Source organism: Salvelinus fontinalis, chromosome 37, assembly GCF_029448725.1.
Source record: "Salvelinus fontinalis isolate EN_2023a chromosome 37, ASM2944872v1, whole genome shotgun sequence".
NCBI lineage: Eukaryota > Metazoa > Chordata > Actinopteri > Salmoniformes > Salmonidae > Salvelinus > Salvelinus fontinalis.
In genome coordinates, this window is record NC_074701.1 from 20,207,812 (window position 1) to 20,229,822 (window position 22,011).

Here is a 22,011-nt window from a genome sequence, read left to right on the forward strand (position 1 = left end):
CACCAGAACAAACCTCAGCATTATGAACAGATGTTTTAGCTTCGATTCATGCAGCCTGTTTTGAGGATGAAACGGGGTTCGGCAGACGATGTCACCGGGGTAATATTTGGGAATGTCAGACAGCACATTGTAGCCGGACTCCATTTAATCTCTCCCATTACGCTTTGATACGAGACAGATCAGTGCTATCTGATGTAAGAGAATGACCTGTCGACCATCTCTGTTTTTCAGATTTTCTCCTGGCTCTTTCCTCCGTCTCTCTCTCTCTCTTTCCTCCTTCTCTATCTCTCTCTCTCTCTCTCTCTCTCTCTCTCTCTCTCTCTCTCTCTCTTTCCTCCTCCTCTCTCTCTCTCTCTCTCTCTCTCACTCTCTCTCTCTTTCCTCCTTCTCTCTCTCTCTCTCTCACTCTCTCTCTCTTTCCTCCTCCTCTCTCTCTCTTACTCTCTCTTTTCTCAACATGCATCATCACACACTCCCGCTCTTTCTTCATTCATCTCTTTCACTCCCTCTCCACAATCCCCTCCTTTTCATTCTCCGTTCGTTCTACAGGAAAAGAAGAAGAACAGGGAAGGAAAGACGTTTTATTGTGCTTCATGTTCATCTCCGACAGACCAAGGAGAAGACTCCGGAATCTCAGAGATCGTTGTGGTGACCACGTCTCTCTCTCTCTCGCCGTCATGTCGCAAGCAGGAAACGCAACACAACCACAGAACACACTGTCAGTCTCTGTTTCCTGTTTACCCAGAATGCACACTGTCCAATAGCGAGTTGCTCCTCCTTCCCTTCTCCTTCTTCTTCTCTTGTCATCCTTTACACAATGTTTCTACTTTTTGTCACCCAGCGGTATCCATGGATACCAAGGGCTGCTACAAAAAAATGCATTATTTAAAAAAAAGAAAGCAACACAAAACAGCAATCTAACCAACAAACGGATTAGTTTACTACGTACATTTAGATACCTGCTATTTAAAGAAACAGCTTTGTGTGAGGCTTTAAGAAGAATCTTTGTGTAGCATTTAGAAAAATATGGTTGAGAAAACCATCGAAAGATGAAGTGAAAACTTCAAATTGTCATTTACACACCAAGAAAATAACAACTGTATAAGGCTGTTTAGTTAACAGGGCTAAATGATTTAAGCACATATAAGCAGTCAATCAATAAATCAATCAATAAATACATCATGATCAGATCATATAAGGTGTCAATATCAATCAATCAATACATCATGATCAGATCATAAGATATCAATATCAATCAATCAATACATCATGATCAGATCAATATACAGTGTATCAGAGAGAAATAAAGAGAGAGAAGCAGAGGAAGAGAGAGAGAGACAGAGAGAGAGAAAGACAGAGAGGAAGAGAGAGAGAACGAAACAGACAGAGAGGAAGAGAGAGAGAAAGAAACAGACAGAGAGGAAGAGAGAGAGAGAGAGACAGACAGAGAGAGAGGAAGAGAGAGAAACAGACACAGAGGAAGAGAGAGAGAGACAGAGGAAGAGAGAGAGAGGAAGAGAGAGACAGACAGAGGGAGAGAAAGAGAGAGAATTACAAAACGGTATCTGTCAGCAGGATCAGTATCAGCTGCCGTTTACTTTTCATTATGTAAAGAAGAAATACATTCATCTCCTGTAGTAGGTGTGTAGATATGGATACGCCCCATATGGCACCCCGTTCCCTATATAGTGCACGTGATTCCACTTCCTGTGTCCCAGCATCCATGGAAACCAGGAGCTGTATCCATGGAAACCGAGGGCTGCTATAAAATGGTAAAAATAAATAAATAGCAGCAACCAAACTAACGAATGAAAAGGTTGTTGTAACTATATAGGAAACAGGCTGTCATCTGAGCCCCAGCCAGGGTGTTTGGGGACAGACTGGGCTAGAAGGACGTCTGGGAACTTCTGCTACCACAGCACTTTGGTCATAGAATGATTTGGGTTGAGGTACGGGGAGATTCGATGACAGTCGGCCGGTCGGTCCGTATTGTGCCGTTTGAGTTGTGATTTGGCAGAACTAGAACTCAACTGAGGATGGGGACTGGGAGGGAGGAACTACGGGGATTGGGGGAGGGACAAGGAAGGGACAAGAGAGAGGAATTGTGGGTAAAAAAAAAAATGAATCTGGGAGTTGTAGGCTACAGTGTTTTCAGGGAGGGCGTTTTTAGAGTTAAGAGACGTTTTCTGATTTTGAACAGTGCAGTAATCATCCACGTTAGGGACTTGAAGACATTCGTTAGAGATTGGTAGGATTTCAAAATCAAAAACGTACTGCAGGTTAGGTCAGTTTGGAGCTGGTCTCTCAAAGTCTCAAAGAAGGTTTTCAAATCCCCTCGGTAGAAACACACTAACTAGCTAACTAACTAACAAGACATATTTTTATGCAAATATAGAGCTTTTTCTCTTTCTTCTGAACAAGATCATTCCCCCCCTTTTTTGTAGTTTCACAATAAAAGTCCCCCCGTGTAATACGTCAAGGAACGTTTCCAAATAAGAGTCTGTTAGCGGAGGAAAATAGTGTTCCTTAAGGAAGAGAGAAAGAGTCCTCTGGTAAAAAGAAGAAGAAGAGATCACGAAATGTCTGTCTTCGTCGAGGTTGTTCGTCTGCGGACATTTTGTAATAAGGTTGTGCGACGGCCATTTTGAGTTTCTTCTTTTCTCGAAAGTCACAACAATAGTCACTGTCACAGGACATAGCCATGCGATATTCAAATAATAGCAATGATAATATTAATAACAATAACAATAGTAAGAATCACATTCTTATTCTAACTTGTTTAATATGTATAAAAGAGTGATGAGGCGGGAGAGAGGTTTATACAGTGTTCTACGGTTCTCCTCTACGGTTCTCCTCTACGGTTCTCCTCGGTTCTGCGTCTCAAATCCCACTCTGTTCCCTTCTTCTCGGGAAGAAGGTGCTGTCATCTGAGACCCAGCCAGGGTATATGGGGACAAGAAGGTGCTATGTGAGACCCTTGTTGATTTGGCACATACACTGTAGCGTACCACCAGTCCATATAATATCTTGTGTTTGTTGTGTTTATTTTTTGTTGTGTTCATCCAAACCCTAGTTTTAGTAGAAACAGCTACATAGAAGGGAGAAATAGTCATAATAATAATTTCTCTTGATCTTCTGTTAAAAAATAATGTATTTTTAATCAAGATCTTCATTCGTTGTTTTTAAATCGTATTCATTTCATTTTGGTCCATGTTTTTTTAAAGCAGAGAGAGGTGTGTGTGTGTGTGTGTGTGTGTGTGTGTGTGTGTGTGTGTGTGTGTGTGTGTGTGTGTGTGTGTGTGTGTGTGTGTGTGTGTGTGTGTGTGTGTGTGTGTGTGTGTGTGTGTGTGTGCGCGTGCGCGCGTGTGTGTGCGCGCGTGTGTGTGCGCGCGTGTGTGTGCGCGTGCGTGTGTTCAGCTGTACAGATTGAAACTTAGCTGTCCCTGCTTCAGCGGAGACGGTGAAACGCTGTCAATCAGAAATGAATGGCGGAATCTGTAACGCTTCATGTTTCCCGGTGGAATAGAGCCCTTATAGTCTCCATACGACCTCCGTCCTCCTTTATGCCCAAGTAGTGCCAGAGCCTCATCACATCACGACACCAGCCGCTTCACGACTTCTGCTGTGCCGAGACACCTTTCCAGTAGTCCAGTATGTCGTGCAGATCCTCGTCCTTGGCGACCTGCAAACTCCTCCTCAGCGCGTGTCCCGCCGCCATGTATTCTTCCCCGTATTCCTCATCTCTGTGTCTCTTCCGATGGAGCTTAAACCTCTCCCAGATCCCTAGCGACGGGGTGCAGGAGTACTCCGGACTGGACTCATAGCTCAGGTTGTGGTACTGCGGGGACAGCTGGGCGTAGGCTAAGATCAGACATTAGAACAACACGTTATTCATCCCTGAGAGGAAATTGGTTTGTCAACCTCAGTGTATACACACAGTCAATTAATCAATCAACCAACCAGCCAGCCATCCAACCAATCAACAAACCAACCAACCCACCAATCAATCATTCAACCAACCAATCAACCAACCAACCAACCAACCAACCAACCCACCAATCAATCATTCAACCAACCAATCAACCAACCAACCAACCAACCAACCAACTAACCGACCAATCAACCGACCAACCAACCAATCAACAAACTAACTGACCAGTCACCAACCAACCAAACCACCAACCAATCAATCCACCAACCGACCAATCAAGCATCAACCAACCAACCAACCAACTAACCAACCAATCAACCAACCAACCAATTAATCCACCAACCGACCAATCAACCGCCAACCAACCAACTGACCGATCATCCAACCAACCAATTGACCGATCATCCGATCATCCGATCATCCAACTAATCAACTAATCACCAACCAATCAACTAACCAACCAATTTGCCGATCATCCATCCACCAACAAACCAACTAATCAACCAATCAACCAACCAATCACCAACTGACCGAACCACCACCAACCGACCAATCAACCAACTGACCAATCAACCAACCAACCAATCAACTAACCAACCGACCAACCGACCAATCAATCAACCAACCAACCAACCAACCAATCAATCAACCAACCAATCAACCAACCAATCAACCAATCAATCAACCAATCAACCAACCAATCAATCAACCAACCAACCAACCAACCAACCAATCAACCAATCAATCAGTGTTACCTAGGTCTCTGGGGTGCCGCCCCAGGGTGAGGGGTTCCAGGATGGAAGAGGGTTTCCTGCTACTGAGTTCCTCTAGCTCCTCAGAGTCAGGGAGGGGGTGTTGGGGGCCCGGGTACGAGTGGCGCTGCTCCTTGTACTGTCGGACCTTATAATACAAATAACAATAACTCATATCATAATACTACTATGTAGTTATCCACTAAACTAATACTACTGTAATACTACTATGTAGTTATCACTATACTGTATTAATACTACTGTAATACTACTATGTAGTTATCACTATACTGTATTAATACTACTATGTAGTTATCACTATACTGTATTAATACTACTATGTGGTTATCACTATACTGTATTAATACTACTGTAATACTACTATGTAGTTATCACTATACTGTATTAATACTACTGTAATACTACTATGTAGTTATCACTATACTGTATTAATACTACTGTAATACTACTATGTAGTTATCACTATACTATATCAATACTACTGTGATATTACTATGTAGTTATCACTATACTGTATTAATACTACTGTAATACTACTATGTAGTTATCACTATACTATATCAATACTACTGTAATACTACTATGTAGTTATCCTATCATTATACTATATTAATACTACTGTAGTGCTGCTATGTGGTTATCCTATCGCTAACTGATATTTATACTACTGTGATACTACTATGTGGTTATCACTATACTATATTAATACTACTGTAATACTACTATGTAGTTATCACTATACTATATTAATACTACTGTAATACTACTATGCAGTTATCCTATCACTATACTATATTAATACTACTGTAATACTACTATGCAGTTATCCTATCACTATACTATATTAATATTACTGTAATACTACTATTATAATTGAAGACCATTGTCGAGCCCGATAACTACATGTACTTTTGGTTTGTGGTTTTAAGCATCTTTGAGATGATCTGTATAATAAAAAGAGCTGTATAAAACAAATCTATTATTATTATGATGATATAACACATGTAATACATTTGTTTTGTCGAGCACTTCTATTTGTTTTCAGTTACAGTTATAAACAGTTACATTATCAATCACAAAGCTTTGTAGTGACATGAGCAGCAACTTAATTTCTTTCAAATAAAAATGATTTAAAAAAGTTTTTAGCCAAAAATGAAAAACATATATATATATATATATATAGAAGGTTAGTACACACACACACACACACACACACACACACACACACACACACACACACACACACACACACACGCACACACGCACACACGCACACACACACACACACACACACACGGTACAATACCTTCTGAGCCTCTGCTCGTAAGATGGCGGCGGCGGGCGTCACGGTGAGGACGGTGTCGTCGGTGGTTCCGGTCGGCGAGGTCTTCTCGATGTACTTGGTCTCAGAGGTTCCCCGGTACGGCCCGTCGGAGCGGAAGGTGCGCGGGGAGCGGACGGACCCGCTGGAGGAGGTCGAAGGTCGTTTGGACGGAGCTTCCATACTGTGGTGTCTCTGGAGAGGGTGGTGGTAACCTCCTTCAATCATAATATTAATAAATATTAATAATTTGGTACATTTGTAAAGCGTTTTTCATTATGATAATAATCTCAAAGAGCAAAGTAAAAAGTAATAATAATACGTTCTAACACATAAGTTATAACATTTAATAAGTTATAACATTTAATAAGTTATAACATTTAATAAGTTATAACATTTAACATTTAATACGGTATAACATTTAATAAGTTATAACATTTAATAAGTTATAACATTTAACATTTAATACGGTATAACATTTAATAAGTTATAACATTTAATAAGTTATAACATGTAATAAGTTATAACATTTAATAAGTTATAACATTTAATAAGTTATAACATTTAATAAGTTATAGCATTTAATAAGTTATAGCATTTAATACGGTATAACATTTAATAAGTTATAACATTTAATACGGTGTAACATTTAATAAGTTATAACATTTAATAAGTTATAACATTTAACATTTAATAAGTTAACATTTAATAAGGTATAACATTTAATAAGTTATAACATTTAATAAGTTATAACATGTAATAAGTTATAACATTTAATAAGTTATAACAATTAATACGGTATAACATTTAATAAGTTAACATTTAATAAGTTATAACATTTAATAAGTTATAACATTTAATAAGTTATAACAATTAATACGGTATAACATTTAATAAGTTAACATTTAATAAGTTATAACATTTAATAAGTTATAACATGTAATACGTTATAACATGTAATAAGTTATAACATTTAATACGTTATAACATGTAATAAGTTATACCATTTAATACGTTGTAACATTTAATAAGTTATAACATTTAATAAGTTATAACATGTAATAAGTTATAACATTTAATAAGTAATAACATTTACAATAATTCAGATATAACAGGTGGACATTGAGGCTGGTGGTAGATCACTGCCTCCTTCATATCAAAGTGAATCGGTTTATTTTGATTTAAAATTTTTTAGATAGAGTGAAGAGACCGACCGACTGACCAATCAACAGACAGATAGACAGAGAGGGCGGTGCACAATTGGCCCAGCGTTGTCCGGGTGTGGCCGGGTGTAGGCCGTCATTGTTAATAAGAATTTGTTCTTAACTGACTTGCCTAGTTAAATAAAGGTTAAATGAAAAATAAAAAAAGATACGGACGGACGGATGGACGGGTGTGTGTTTACACTGTAATGACAGTACCTTTATACTGCGGTGACAGGAACCCTGACTGTCTCTGTGGCTGGTCTGAGATCAGCTCTAGTTGGGGTTCAAAAGATACAGACGGGTGGACAGGTGTGTGTATACACTGTAATGACAGTACCTTTATACTGCGGTGACAGGAACCCTGACTGTCTCTGTGGCTGGTCTGAGATCAGCTCTAGTTGGGGTTCAAAAGATACAGACGGGTGGACAGGTGTGTGTATACACTGTAATGACAGTACCTTTATACTGCGGTGACAGGAAGCCTGACTGTCTCTGTGGCTGGTCTGAGATCAGCTCTAGTTGGGGTTCAGCGGTCGACACAGAGCCCGACTTGACCCCCTGGAACGACGTAGACTCTGACTTGAGGACATCAATACAGTTGTTGATGATCTGGTTCACCTTGTCCACCTCTGAGGCGATGGTGGAGATCTCTGCTACTGAACCCTGAGGAGGAGGAGGAAGACAAGGCGGAAGAATGCTTTATTAATCCTCAGGAGATGGGATTCTGCTGTATCCTGAGGAGGAAGAGGAGGAGGAGGAAGAAAAGGATGAAGAAGAAGAATACTTTATTAATCCTCAGGAGATGGGATTCTGCTGTATCCTCCTCCAATACACACACTAGGTTGTACAGACTGGAAGAGTTCATCCACAGTGCAGCCACAGTACAGCCACAGCGTAGCCACAGTGCAGCCACAGCGCAGCCACAGCGCAGCCACAGCGCAGCCACAGCGCAGCCACAGCGCAGCCACAGCGTAGCCACAGTGTAGCCACAGAACAGCCACATTACAGCCACAATGCAGCCACAGTGCAGCCACAGTGTAGCCACAGTGTAGCCACAGTACAGCCACAGTACAGCCACGGTGCAGCCACGGTACAGCCACGGTGCAGCCACGGTACAGCCACAGTGCAGCCACAGTACAGTCACAGTGTAGCCACAGTACAGCCACAGTACAGCCACAGTACAGCCACAGTGTAGCCACAGTGCAGCCACAGTACAGCATCAAATGAACAGGTTACCTGAGGGTTGTCTTGTGGAGAGAGACTACATTCCCTCTCTCTCTCCCTCTCTCGTTCCCGCTCTCGTTCCCTCTCCCTCTCCCTCCGGTCCGGCAGGTCGCCCACAGTTCCTCGCACTTCAATATAGTTCCCTTTCGCTGCCTTTGGAGTATCAATGATCTCCTGTAGATTGTACTGGTCCATCTCACAGGTTCCACCCTGGGGAAGGTAGGGCATCCGCGTGAGACTCTCCCCAGCCGAGAGCATCTGTTTCTGGGATAGCTGAGAGATGGACCCCCCTCCTCCTGTTCCTCCACCACCCTCCAGGTCAGCGCCGTATTTCAGCTCCATCAGGCTCTTCTGTATCTTTCCAATCTTCTTGTTCTTCTCGTCTCGCTGCCTCTTCTTCCTCAGGCAGTGGAACACAAAACTAGAAGAAGAATATTTTATGAAACCATTTTCGAAATGGGGAAAATTTGATCATTAATCATTTTCTCATTTCCGATTTTTTTCCCGCATTTAAATCATTGTGTTTGCCTCTGAACTCTCCATATTACCGTGACTAAACAACAGACTGCATTGGAATTGTAATGAAGTAAGTGCTGACTCTTCCTGTCTGTGGAAGACTAACCCTAGTATCAGGACCATGCTGAAGAGACTGCCCAGTATAGTCATGATGTAGTGGGTAGCAGAGGAGTCGTTGGAGGTCCTCTCCAGACCTGCCTTCCTCCCGGTGGAGATGGACAGACAGGTGTGGTTATAACGGAGCTGGTTTCTTATGGACACGACGCAGTAGGTGTAGTCTGAGAGAGAGAGAGAGAGAGAGAGAGAGAGAGGGGGAAGGAGAAGGGGAGGGAGGGAGAGAGAGAGGGGAGAGAAGGGGAGGGAGAGAGGGAGGGAGAGAGAAGGGGAGGGAGACAGAGAGGGAGGGAGAGAGAGAGAGGAGAAGGGGAGGGAGAGAGAGGGGAGAAGGGGAGGGAGGGAGAGAGAGAGGGAGGGAGGGGAGAAGGGGAGAGAGAGAGAGCGGGGGAGGGAGGGAGAGAGAGAGAGAGGGAGGGAGGGAGAAGGGAAAGGGAAGGACAGAGGAGGTAGGGAGGGAGGGACGGAGAGAGGGAGGGAGGGGGAAGGGAGAGAGAGAGGGAGGTAGGGACGGAGAAGGTAGGGAGAGAGGGAGGGAGTGACGGAGAGAGAGGGAGGGAGGAGGAAGGGAGAGAGAGGGAGGGACGGAGAAGGTAGGGAGGGAGGGAGGAGGAAGGGAGAGAGAGGGAGGGACGGAGAAGGTAGGGAGGGAGGGAGGGACAGAGAGAGAGAGGTAGGGAGGGGAAAGGGAGAGAGAGAGGGAGGGAGGGAGAAGGGGAGGGAGAGAGAGAGAGAAGGACAGAGAGAGGGGGAAGGGAGAGAGAGAGGGAGGGACGGAGAAAGTAGAGAGGGAGGGAGAAGTGAGCGAGAGGGGGTAGGGGGAGAGAAAGAGAGAGAGTAACTTACATGACATTATATTGATATATAACTGCATAGGATATTACATGATGCCATTTAGTATGCAGACATTGTCTCACACACACACACACACACACACACACACACACACACACACACACACACACACACACACACACACACACACACACACACACACACACACACACACACACACACACACACACACACACGGTTGGTAGGGATGATTGAAACTATGTCCTACCCGTGTGGGCTTTCAGGTTGTTCAGTTCAATCTCTTCCTTGTGGTTCTTCAGGTTCTGAATGTCAGTGAAGAAACTGTTGTTGTAGAGGACCAGGATGTACATCTTACTGAAGGGGTGAGGGATCTGGACCGTGATCACTGCTGAGGTGTGGGAGGTCTAGAGAGAGAGAGAGAGAGAGTAGGGAGAGAGAGAGAGAGAGAGAGAGAGAGAGAGAGAGAGAGTAGAGAGATTGAAAGAGAGAGTGAGAGTAGAGAGAGCCCTCTACCAGACCACACCAAAATCACAGTCTACTTGAACAGAGCAATACTCAATCATGAGGCATCAAAGCCAAAGGAACTGAGTAACATTAAGAAATGCTATAGATGGAAGGAATATAGTTTGGAAACTAACTAACAAAAAACTATTAGGCAACAACAAATTCAGTCCCTTTCAGACAATTTCCTGGGTAAAATGTTCCACTGTAATAGTGAATGTGTAAACTTGTCAGTAGAAAATCTTATATTTGACCTCTCAGCTTCTCTATCAAATCGAAACATCTCAAATAGAAAACTGAAGAAAATGAACAACAAGGACAAATGATTTGATGAAGAATGGAAAAATCTAAGAAAGAAATTGAGAAACTTGTCCAACCAAAAACACAGAGACCCGGAAAACCTGAGTAAGACACAACAGAGAACCTGAGTCTACACCTTCACTGTGGTGAATCACTAAAACAATACAGAAATACACTACGGAGAACGAAGAAACAGCACGTCAGAAATCAGCTCAAAGTAACTGAAGAATCCATAGACTCTAACCAATTCTGGGAAAATTGGAAAACACTAAAACAACAACACAAAGAGTTATCTATCTAAAATGGAGATGTATGTATAAACCACTTCTCCAAACTTTTTATCTCTATAACAAAGAACAAACAGCAAAAACATATACATGATCAAATACAAATCTTAGAATCAACTATTAAAGTGTACCAGAACCCACTGAATTCTCCATTTACCTTGAATGTACTACAGGACAAAATACAAACCCTCCAACCAAAAAGGCCTGTGGTGTTGATGGTGTTCTCAATTAAATGATCAAATATACAGACAACAAATTCTAACTGGCTATACTAAAACTCTTTAACATCATCTTCAGCTCTGGCATCTTCCCCAATATTTGGAACCAAGGACTGATCACCCCAATCCACAAAAGTGGAGACAAATTTGACCCCAATAACTACCGTGGGATATGCGTCAACAGCAACCTTGGGAAAATTCTCTGCATTATCATTAACAGCAGACTCGTACATTTCCTCAGTGAAAACAATGTACTGAGCAAATGTCAAATTGGCTTTTTACCAAATTACCGTACAACAGACCATGACCTAACTGAAAAACAAACAAACCAAAACAAAGGCAAAGTCTTCTCATGCTTTGTTGATTTCAAAAAAGCCTTCGACTTAATTTGGCATGAGGGTCTGCTATACAAATTGATGGAAAGTGGCGTCGGAGGTAAAACATACGACCTTATAAAATCTATGTACACAAACAACAAGTGTGCGGTTAAAATAGGCAAAAAACACACATATTTCTTCCCACAGGGCCGTGGGGTGAGACAGGGATGCAGCTTAAGCCCCACCCTCTTCAACATATATATCAATTAATTGTCGAGGGCACTAGAAAAGTCTGCAGCACCCGGCCTCACCCTACTAGAATCTCAAGTCAAATGTCTACTGTTTGCTGATGATCTGATGCCTCTGTCACCAACCAAGGAGGGCATACAGCAACACCTAGATATTCTGCACAGGTTCTGTCAGACCTGGGCCCTGACAGTAAATCTCAGTAAGACCAAAATATTGGTTTTCCAAAAAAGGTCCAGTCGCCAGGACCACAAATACAAATTTTATCTCGACACCGTTGCCCTAGAGCACACAAAAAAACTATACATACCTTGGCCTAAACATCAGCGCCACAGGTAACTTCCACAAAGCTGTGAACGATCTGAGAGACATGGCAAGAAGGGCCATCAAAAGGAACATAAAATTCAACATACCAATTAGGATCTGGCTAAAAATACTTGAATCAGTCATAGAACCCATTGCCCATTATGGTTGTGATGTCTGGGGTCCGCTCACCAACCAAGAATTCACAAAATGGGACAAACACCAAATTGAGACTGCATGCAGAATTCTGCAAAAATATCCTCAGTTGTCACGACTTCCGCCGAAGTCGGCCCTTCTAGTCACCACCGATCCATGTTTCAGTTTCGTTTTGTTTTGTCTGTATTACACACACCTGGTTTCAATTCCCCTATCATGTTCCCTATTTAACCCTCTGGCATACATTTCTGTTCTGTCCGTGATTGTTTGTGTCGTTAGTGATTGTTGTATGTGCTAGTGTGCTTGTTATATTTCCTATGTGAAATTTTACTTGTATTTTGAGTAAACTCCGTTGTGTTGCTCAACACCTGTGTCCTACGCCTGACTCCGCTACATATCTGCACACAATCGCTGACATCAGTGTACAACACAGAACACCAAATAATGCATGCAGAGCAGAATTAGGCCGATACCCGCTAATGATCAAAATCCAGAAAAGAGCCATTCAATTCTACAACCACCTAAAAGGAAGCGATTCCCAAACCTTCTATAACAAAGCCATCCCCTACAGAGAGATGAACCTGGAGAAGAGTCCCCTAAGCAAGCTGGTCCTAGGGCTCTGTTCACAAACACAAACACAACCCACAGAGACCCAGGACAACAGCACAATTAGACCCAACCAAATCATGAGAAAACAAAAAGATAATTACTTGATACATTGGAATTAATTAACAAAAAAACAGAGCAAACTAAAATGCTATTTGGCCCTAAATAGAGAGTACACCGTGGCAGAATACCTGACCACTGTGACTGACCCAAACGTATGAAAAGCTTTGACTATGTACAGACTCAGTGAGCATAGCCTTGCTATTGAGAAAGGCCGCCGTAGGCAGACTTGGCTCTCAAGCGAAGACAGGCTATGTGCACACTGCCCACAAAATGAGGTGGAAACTGAGCTGCACTTCCTAACCTCCTGCCCAATGTATGACCATATTAGAGACACATATTTCCTTCAGATTACACAGATCCACAAAGAATTCGAAAACAAAGCCAATTTTGATAAACTCCCATATCTACTGGGTGAAATACCACAGTGTGCATCACAGCAGCAAGATTTGTGACCTGTTGTCACAAGAAAAGGGCAACCAGTGAAGAACAAACACCATTGTAAATACAACCCATATTTATGCTTATTTATTTCCCCTTTTGTACTTTAACCATTTGTACATTGTTACCACACTGTATATATACATAATATGACATTTGTAATGTCTTTATTCTTTTGAAACTTCTGTACGTGTAATGTTTACTGTTCATTTTTATTGTTTATTTCACTTGTGTAGATTATCTATTTCACTTGCTTTGACAATGTCAACATATGTTTCCCGTGACGATAAAGCCCCTTGAATTAAATTGAGAGCGAGAAAGAGATAGATAGATGAAAGAGAACAAAAGAGAGAGAGAGTAGGGAGAGATGAGAGAGGGAGATGAGTGAGAGCGAGAGAGTAGGGAGAGATGAGTGAGAGAGAAAGAGAGAGCTGATTAATGAGAGAGAGAGAGAGAATGAGAGAGAGAGAGTAGGGAGAGATGAGTGAGAGAGAGAGATGATCAATGAGAGAGAGAGATAGATGAGAGAGAACAAGAGAGAGAGAGAACGAAAGAGAGAGAGTAGGCTTGTTGTTCAGATCAGGGTAGGTGGGGCTCACCTGTTTCACCTTCATACTAGGCTTGTTGTTCAGATCAGGGTAGGAGGGGCTGATGCTGATTGGGTCCTCCGGGGACATTCCAGAGGGGCAGTCGTCCAATCCGCAGGGAGAGTACGGTGGGAGGGTCGTAAAATCGGACTGAACAATGATGTTCGGCAAAGAGTTGCTACCGTCGTCGGTACACACCTATAATAATAATCATCATCATCATCATCACCATCATCATCATCCTAAATATAACCATACAAATATTTTATAAAAGTAATCATAAAATCAGAACAATAACAATAATTAATTTGTATAGCTCGTTTCCCACACTCAATGAATATAAAATATAACATGATGTAATGTATTCTAACTGCTATGAACGATATACTGTTACTATGACAACATACTATGGTGTTCTACAGTGTCTCAACACTCTATCATGCATCATACCAGATGTATTTCTGCATTTTTAAAGTTTACACATCTTGAAAACATGATTGCTGACAAGCAAAACGTTTTGGGACAATATCAACAATGGACAAATGAAACAAATACCAAAAGATAGTTGATTTTAGGGTGGATTTATTAAATAAAGGATACTAATAACGATATGTGTTAGTCTACAGACCACATTGAGCATGTGCAGAGCGTTGCGGTTCGCAGGCATCCTGGGGTTCTGACTGAGGAGGCTGTAGCCTGAAAACCCGGCCGGAGTATCACACACCATCCTCTCGTTGGTCCTGGTCGGGAACACACGGCGGTTACCAGTGTTTGGCTCAAATCCAGTTCAAGGCAGTCAATGTAGGAAGTCATTTTAATTTACATTTAAAAAATAAATAAAAGTGAAACACTTTTGAAATAAATAGCTTATACTTATTGACATGTCATTGAAAATAGATTGAATATTACATTTTGCTTCAACTTGTGCTTTTTACCTGTTGGGGAAGACTGCCAACCAGCGTAGAAATCCCAGCAGCTCACAGGAGCAGTTGAACGGGTTGGTGTAGAGTTCACACGTGGTTAATCTACCGAGCCCCGTAAACAAGCCTCCGTCCAGCACCTGGATCCTGTTCATGGACAGGTCAATGTTCTCTATGTTAGGACACTCCTCAAAGGTGTTGGGGGTGACCGCCTCGATCAGGTTGGCCTGGAGGTAGAGGTACTGCAGCTTCCCCAGCCCTCTGAGGATTCCCTCTGTTAGGTTCCTCAGACGGTTAAACCCCAACTGCAGCACCTGGTAAGAAAGATAAGGTAAGAAAGGGTAAGGTAGGGAAGGGTAAGGTAGGGAAGGGTAAGGTAAGGTAAGAAAGGATAAGGTAAGAAAGGGTAAGGTAAGGTAAGAAAGAGTAAGGTAAGGTAAGAAAGGGTAAGGTAAGAAAGGGTAAGGTAAGTTACGAAAGGGTAAGGTAAGAAAGGGTAAGGTAAGGTACGAAGGGGTAAGGTAAGAAAGGGTAAGGTAAGAAAGGGTAAGGTAAGGTAAGGTAAGAAAGGGTAAGGTAAGGTAAGAAAGGGTAAGGTAAGGTAAGAAAGGGTAAGGTAAGGTAAGAAAGGGTAAGGTAAGAAAGGGTAAGGTAAGGTAAGAAAGGGTAAGGTAAGAAAGGGTAAGGTAAGAAAGGTTAAGGGAAGGTAAGAAAGGGTAAGGTAAGAAAGGTTAAGGGAAGGTAAGAAAATGTAAGGTGAGGTAGGGTAAGAAAGGGTAAAGTAAGAAAAGGTTAGTTAGAGTACGGTATGAAAGGTTAAGGTGAGGTAAGATAGGGTAAGGTAAGAAAGGGTAAGGTAAGAAATGGTAATGTAAGGTAGGAAAGTAATGTAAGAAAGGGTACGGTAAGAAAGGGTAAGGTGGGGAGAGACATGGTAAGGTAAGGTAGGAAGGTAAGGTTAAGTATGAAAGGGTAAGGTGAGGTAGGAAGGTAAAGTAAGAAAGGGGAAGGTAGGAAAGATTACGGTAAGGTATGAAAGGGGAAGCTAAGAAAGGGTAAAGTAAGGTAAGGCAAGAAAGGGTAAGGTAAGAAAGTGTATGGCAAGGTAGGGTCATAAAGGGTAAGGTAAGAAAGGGTAAGGTAATAATGAGTAAGGTAAGAAAGGGTAAGGTAAGACAGGATTAGGAAAGAGTAAGGTAAGAAATTGTATGGTAAGGTAGGGTAAGAAAGGGTATGGGAAGGGTATGGGAAGGTAAGAAATGATAATGTAGAAAAGGGTAAGGTAGGGTAAGAAAGGGTAAGGTAAGAAAGGGTAAGGTGATGATGAGTAAGGTAAGAAAGGGTATGGCAAGGTAGGGTAAGAAAGGGTAAGCTAAGAAAGGTAATAAAGGGTAAGGTAGGGTAAGAAAGGGTAAGGTAAGGTCCAAAAGGGTAAGGTAAGAATGAGTCAGGTAAGAAAGGGTAAGGTAAGAAGGGTAAGGTGAGGTAGGGCAAGGTAAGAACCAGTAAGGTAAGAAAGGGTAAGGTAAGATACGTGGGGTAAGGTAAGGTTGGGTAAGAAAGGGTAAGGTAAGGTAAGTGGGGTAAGGTAAGAAAGGGCAATAAAGGGTAAGGTAAGGTATGAAAGGTACGGTAAAGTAAGAAAAGGTAAGATAAGGTAAGATAGGGTAAGGTAAGAAATGGTAAGATAAGGTAACGTAAGGTAGGGTAAGGTAAGGTAAGGTAACGTAAGATAAGGTAAGGTAACGTGAGGTAACTTGAGGTAAGGTGACGTACGGTAACACAAGGTAAGGTAATGTATGGTAAAGTGAGGTAACATGAGGTAAGGTACCGTGAGGTAAGGTAAGGTAACGTAAGGTAAGGTAATGTATGGTAACGTGAGGTAACATGAGGTAAGGTACCGTGAGGTAAGGTAACGTAAGGTAACGTGAGGTAAGGTAACGTACGGTAATGTGAGGTAAGGTAATGTAGGTAAGGCATGGTAACGTAAGGTAACGTGAGGTAAGGTAAGGTAACGTGAGGTAACGTGAGGTAAGGTAACGTGAGGTAAGGTAACGTGAGATAAGGTACCGTGAGGTAAGGTAACGTAATGTAATGTGAGGTAAGATGATGTAAGGTAAGGTAACGTAAGGTAACATGAGGTAAGGTAAAGTGAGGTAACATGAGGTAAGGTAATGTGAGGTAAGGTAACGTAAGGTAATGTGAGGTAACGTAAGGTAAGGCAACGTGAGGTAACGTGAGGTAAGGTAACGCGAGGTAAGTAACGTGAGGTAACGTGAGGTAAGGTAACGTGAGGTAAGTAATGTGAGGTAAGTAATGTGAGGTAAGGTAACGTGAGGTAAGTAACGTGAGGTAACGTGAGGTAAGGTAACGTAAGGTAAGGTAACATATGTTAAGGTAATGTGATTGAAGGGTAAGGTACCAAATGGCACACTTCTCCCTACATAGTTCACTAGAGCGCCAGGAATCCCTGTGAAGTTCAGGACCAACCTGTAGGTTGAACTGGGCCGAGAAGGCTCCATCCTCCACGTACGAGATCTCATTCTTGGTGAGGTTGAGGTACGTCAGGTTCCCAAAGCGGCTGAGCGATGAGAAATGGATACTCTTGATCTTATTCTCGTTGAGCCTCAGGTCCACGATGGTGCTGTTCAAAGCAGACTTTTATTTAAAGTGCATTTAAACTTGCAATAAAATACACTTTACAAAAGAAACTGACGAAGGTCAACAGGTTGATAGAGGGCTTTCTTTTCTTAAAAGGCAATTTACAGTGAAACAATCACATTTTTTTTTTTTTTACATTTATTTAACTAGGCAAGTCAGTTAAAGAACAAATTCTTATTTTCAATGACGGCCTAGGAACAGTGGGTTAACTGCCTTGTTCAGGGACATGACAACTAGTTAAACCTAACTGGAAGTAAACATAGACGAACAAAAAGGAAAATAAGACACACAAAATGCCTCAACAATGCCGTCTGCCTGGGGTTGCAAAATTCCCGTAACTTTCCCAAAATTTCCCAGATTATCCAGAAATCCCCGGTTGGAATATTCCTGGAATCAGTTGGGAATAAGCAGGAAATCAAATCAAATCAAGTTTATTTTATATAGCCCTTCGTACATCAGCTAACATCTCGAAGTGCTGTACAGAAACCCAGCCTAAAACCCCAAACAGCAAGCAATGCAGGTGTAGAAGCACGGGAAATCTGGGGAATCCAAATTTATGCAATTCAATAAAATGCGTTCAATCAAATGAAAATAAGAGCATGCATTCAAGAACAGTACGTGGGATAATAGAACATATTAATAACACAAATTATGTTTAATGAACCAAATAAAATCACTGATTATAATCAGGATTTCGGGAATCTCTGGAATTTTGCAACCCTATTGCTGTCATGCTTACCTGTTGTGGGCAGGGATAGCTTCATACAGGGGCTGGTTCTTACCTGTTGATGTGGGCAGGAATAGCTTCATACAGGGGGCTGGTTCTTACCTGTTGATGTGGGCAGGGATAGCTTCATATGGGGGCTGGTTCTTACCTGTTGTGGGCAGGAATAGCTTCATACAGGGCTGGTTCTTACCTGTTGTTGTGGGCAGGGATAGCTTCATATGGGGGCTGGTTCTTACCTGTTGATGTGGACAGGAATAGCTTCATACAGGGGGCTGGTTCTTACCTGTTGATGTAGGCAGGAATAGCTTCATACAGGGGGCTGGTTCTTACCTGCTGTGGGCAGGGATAGCTTCATATGGGGGCTGGTTCTTACCTGTTGATGTGGGCAGGAATAACTTCATACAGGGGCTGGTTCTTACCTGTTGATGTGGGCAGGAATAGCTTCATACAGGGGGCTGGTTCTTACCTGCTGTGGGCAGGGATAGCTTCATACAGGGGCTGGTTCTTACCTGCTGTGGGCAGGGATAGCTTCATACAGGGGCTGGTTCTTACCTGCTGTGGGCAGGGATAGCTTCATACAGGGGCTGGTTCTTACCTGTTGATGTGGGCAGGAATAGCTTCATGTGGGGGCTGGTTCTTACCTGTTGATGTGGGCAGGAATAGCTTCATATGGGGGCTGGTTCTTACCTGTTGGTGTGGGCAGGAATAGCTTCATGTGGGGGCTGGTTCTTACCTGTTGATGTGGGCAGGAATAGCTTCATACAGGGGCTGGTTCTTACCTGTTGATGTGGGCAGGAATAGCTTCATGTGGGGGCTGGTTCTTACCTGTTGATGTGGGCAGGAATAGCTTCATACAGGGCTGGTTCTTACCTGTTGACGTGGGCAGGAATAGCTTCATATGGGGGCTGGTTCTTACCTGTTGACGTGGGCAGGAATAGCTTCATACAGGGGGCTGGTTCTTACCTGTTGATGTGGGCAGGAATAGCTTCATACAGGGGGCTGGTTCTTACCTGTTGATGTGGGCAGGAATAGCTTCATACAGGGGGCTGGTTCTTACCTGTTGATGTGGGCAGGAATAGCTTCATACAGGGGGCTGGTTCTTACCTGTTGTTGTGGGCAGGAATAGCTTCATATGGGAGCTGGTTCTTACCTGTTGTTGTGGGCAGGGATAGCTTCATATGGGAGCTGGTTCTTACCTGCTGTTGTGGGCAGGAATAGCTTCATATGGGGGCTGGTTCTTACCTGTTGATGTGGGCAGGAATAGCTTCATACGGGGGCTGGTTCTGGCTGCAGATAGCCAACCACACGAAGCCCTTCTCCCCCTCAATCAGCCAACAGTCGCCCGTCACCGTGGGAAATTGGATGATTGACAGTAGGGCAAAGCCATAGAGGAAGGCAAACCAACTGGTTGCCGACAACGCCACCGAAACCCCGCCCACTCTGTTGTTAAGCCCCGCCTCTCGGGGTTGTGTTGTCGTTCTAATGATGACGTCCATGTTGTTGATTATAGTTGTTTTTGTTTATTGATTAGTTTATTTATCCAGGTTAGCGTCACTGCGAGGAAGAGAAGTGTAAAGAATGAAGATTGTTACTAATGTCCAATTTCCATCTGGCATGGATTAATAAAGTATTCTGCTCCTTCTAGTTGAACCTGTCCAACGAGCACCTTGTGCACTGTGATCTCCAGAGCTATACAGCCTCTACCCATGTTAGCGCTCCACTGTATTGTTAGTCCACTCGGCAGTAAAAGGCAGGGTAGGGTTGGAAGGAGAGAGTTTTGCTGGCCGTTCCTAGTCTTTGTCTCAGGTTAGTCCCACACAAAAAGGTTTTAAAAGGAAAAGTGTGCACTCGTCTTTCTCTCAGGTTAGTCCGTAGGAAGGACCCAACATTTTTTGGACTTGCGGACCCATTACATTTTTTTGCTTATCCAGATTCACTGGGGAGGTTTTTTTCTCTCGCACCAACCAACGTTTTTTGGGGAGATGGTTCTCTGATTGGTCTGGAGGAAGGATGGTCCTCATTTGATTGGTCCGGAGGAAGGATGGTCCTCCTTTGATTGGTCGGGAGGAACGGAAAAGAGTTAGAGGGAAGTACCTTGACGTAGCTCATTGGACAGAGTCTCTGCACCTTTTATTTATGCACTGACATCTCAATCTGAGCCTCCATTTTGTTTCCCGTGTTTTCCACAGTGTGTGAGAGTCAGGGATGACGAGGCCCGCCTCTGCAACTACATTTGTCTGTGGTCCTGGGGACTGTCGTCAGGGAGACGGCTGGGTGTGGCTCTGTTCTTTTCCTCCCATCTGATTGGCTATTTCACCATTTGATGGTTGGTCTTCGGCATCCCTGATTGGATCCCTGTCTACTCTCCTGCCTCCTCATTGGTGGTTCATAGGTTGGCCAGAAACTGGAGAGAAAGGAGAGAGAGTACATCAGACAAACTTCAAAATTGGGGAAAAAACAAACGAATGAAATCTTAAAAGGGAATACATGTTTTCTCCCCTACTGATGTACAACATCCTGACTTAAATGTGCTGGAACATCAGAAACAAGGTTTCTATATTGCTGTCCATCAATGACACACAAACACATTTAGTGATCTTGAGAAATGTTGACAAAAAAGGATGGGTAAATGTTGCCCTAAGAGTTGGTAGAATTTAATTTTAAATGAGTCCCAGCTGTAATGGCTGCCAAATATGCTTCCACCAAGCAATAACTCTGGGGCTGTGAAGACTTACGCAATCAAGACTTCTTCATTTATATATTTTTTATTAATTTGATACATGTTGAGTAGGTTGTGTAGAGAAAAAATCGAATTCCCTTTTGAGATTTAAAGGAGGTTAAATGTGAAGACCGGGCCGGAGGTGTGTAGACTTTAACTAGCGACTGCATCTTCATACAAAACATCAACGTTTTCAACCAAAACCCATCGTAATGTTCATCTCTAGGGACTAATCATCTCTGGTGCTGTTACTAGAGACTAATCATCATCTCTGGTGCTGTTACTAGGGACTAATCATCATCTCTGGTGCTGTTACTAGGGACTAACCTTCATCTCTGGTGCTGTTACTAGGGACTAATCTTCATATCTGGTGCTGTTACTAGGGACTAATCGTCATCTCTGGTGCTGTTACTAGGGACTAATCATCATCTCTGGTGCTGTTACTAGGGACTAATCATCATCTCTGGTGCTGTTACTAGGGACTAATCTTCATCTCTGGTGCTGTTACTAGGGACTAATCATCTCTGGTGCTGTTACTAGGGACTAATCTTCATCTCTGGTGCTGTTACTAGGGACTAATCATCTCTGGTGCTGTTACTAGGGACTAATCTTCATCTCTGGTGCTGTTACTAGGGACTAATCATCATCTCTGGTGCTGTTACTAGGGACTAATCATCTCTGGTGCTGTTACTAGGGACTAATCTTCATATCTGGTGCTGTTACTAGGGACTAATCGTCATCTCTGGTGCTGTTACTAGGGACTAATCTTCATCTCTGGTGCTGTTACTAGGGACTAATCATCTCTGGTGCTGTTACTAGGGACTAACCTTCATCTCTGGTGCTGTTACTAGGGACTAATCTTCATCTCTGGTGCTGTTACTAGGGACTAATCATCTCTGGTGCTGTTACTAGGGACTAATCTTCATCTCTGGTGCTGTTACTAGGGACTAATCATCTCTGGTGCTGTTACTAGGGACTAATCTTCATCTCTGGTGCTGTTACTAGGGACTAATCATCTCTGGTGCTGTTACTAGGGACTAACCTTCATCTCTGGTGCTGTTA

At 42.8% G+C, this 22,011-nt stretch overlaps 1 protein-coding gene across 1 annotated transcript; it reads right to left on the reverse strand.

Annotated features, from left to right (window-relative positions):
- Positions 1-567: 567 nt before the first annotated feature.
- Positions 568-20,648, reverse strand: LOC129836333 (protein ELFN1-like). The gene is made up of 12 exons (XM_055902363.1): positions 19,473-20,648; positions 17,333-17,486; positions 14,858-15,156; positions 14,551-14,662; positions 13,935-14,120; positions 10,148-10,304; positions 9,077-9,248; positions 8,467-8,875; positions 7,689-7,893; positions 6,011-6,243; positions 4,687-4,831; positions 568-3,861 (listed from the first exon to the last, which is right to left on the reverse strand). Exons 1-12 carry the CDS (start codon positions 19,724-19,726, stop codon positions 3,611-3,613), a joined length of 2,577 nt encoding a protein of 858 aa, XP_055758338.1. The 5' UTR covers positions 19,727-20,648; the 3' UTR covers positions 568-3,610.
- Positions 20,649-22,011: the final 1,363 nt, after the last annotated feature.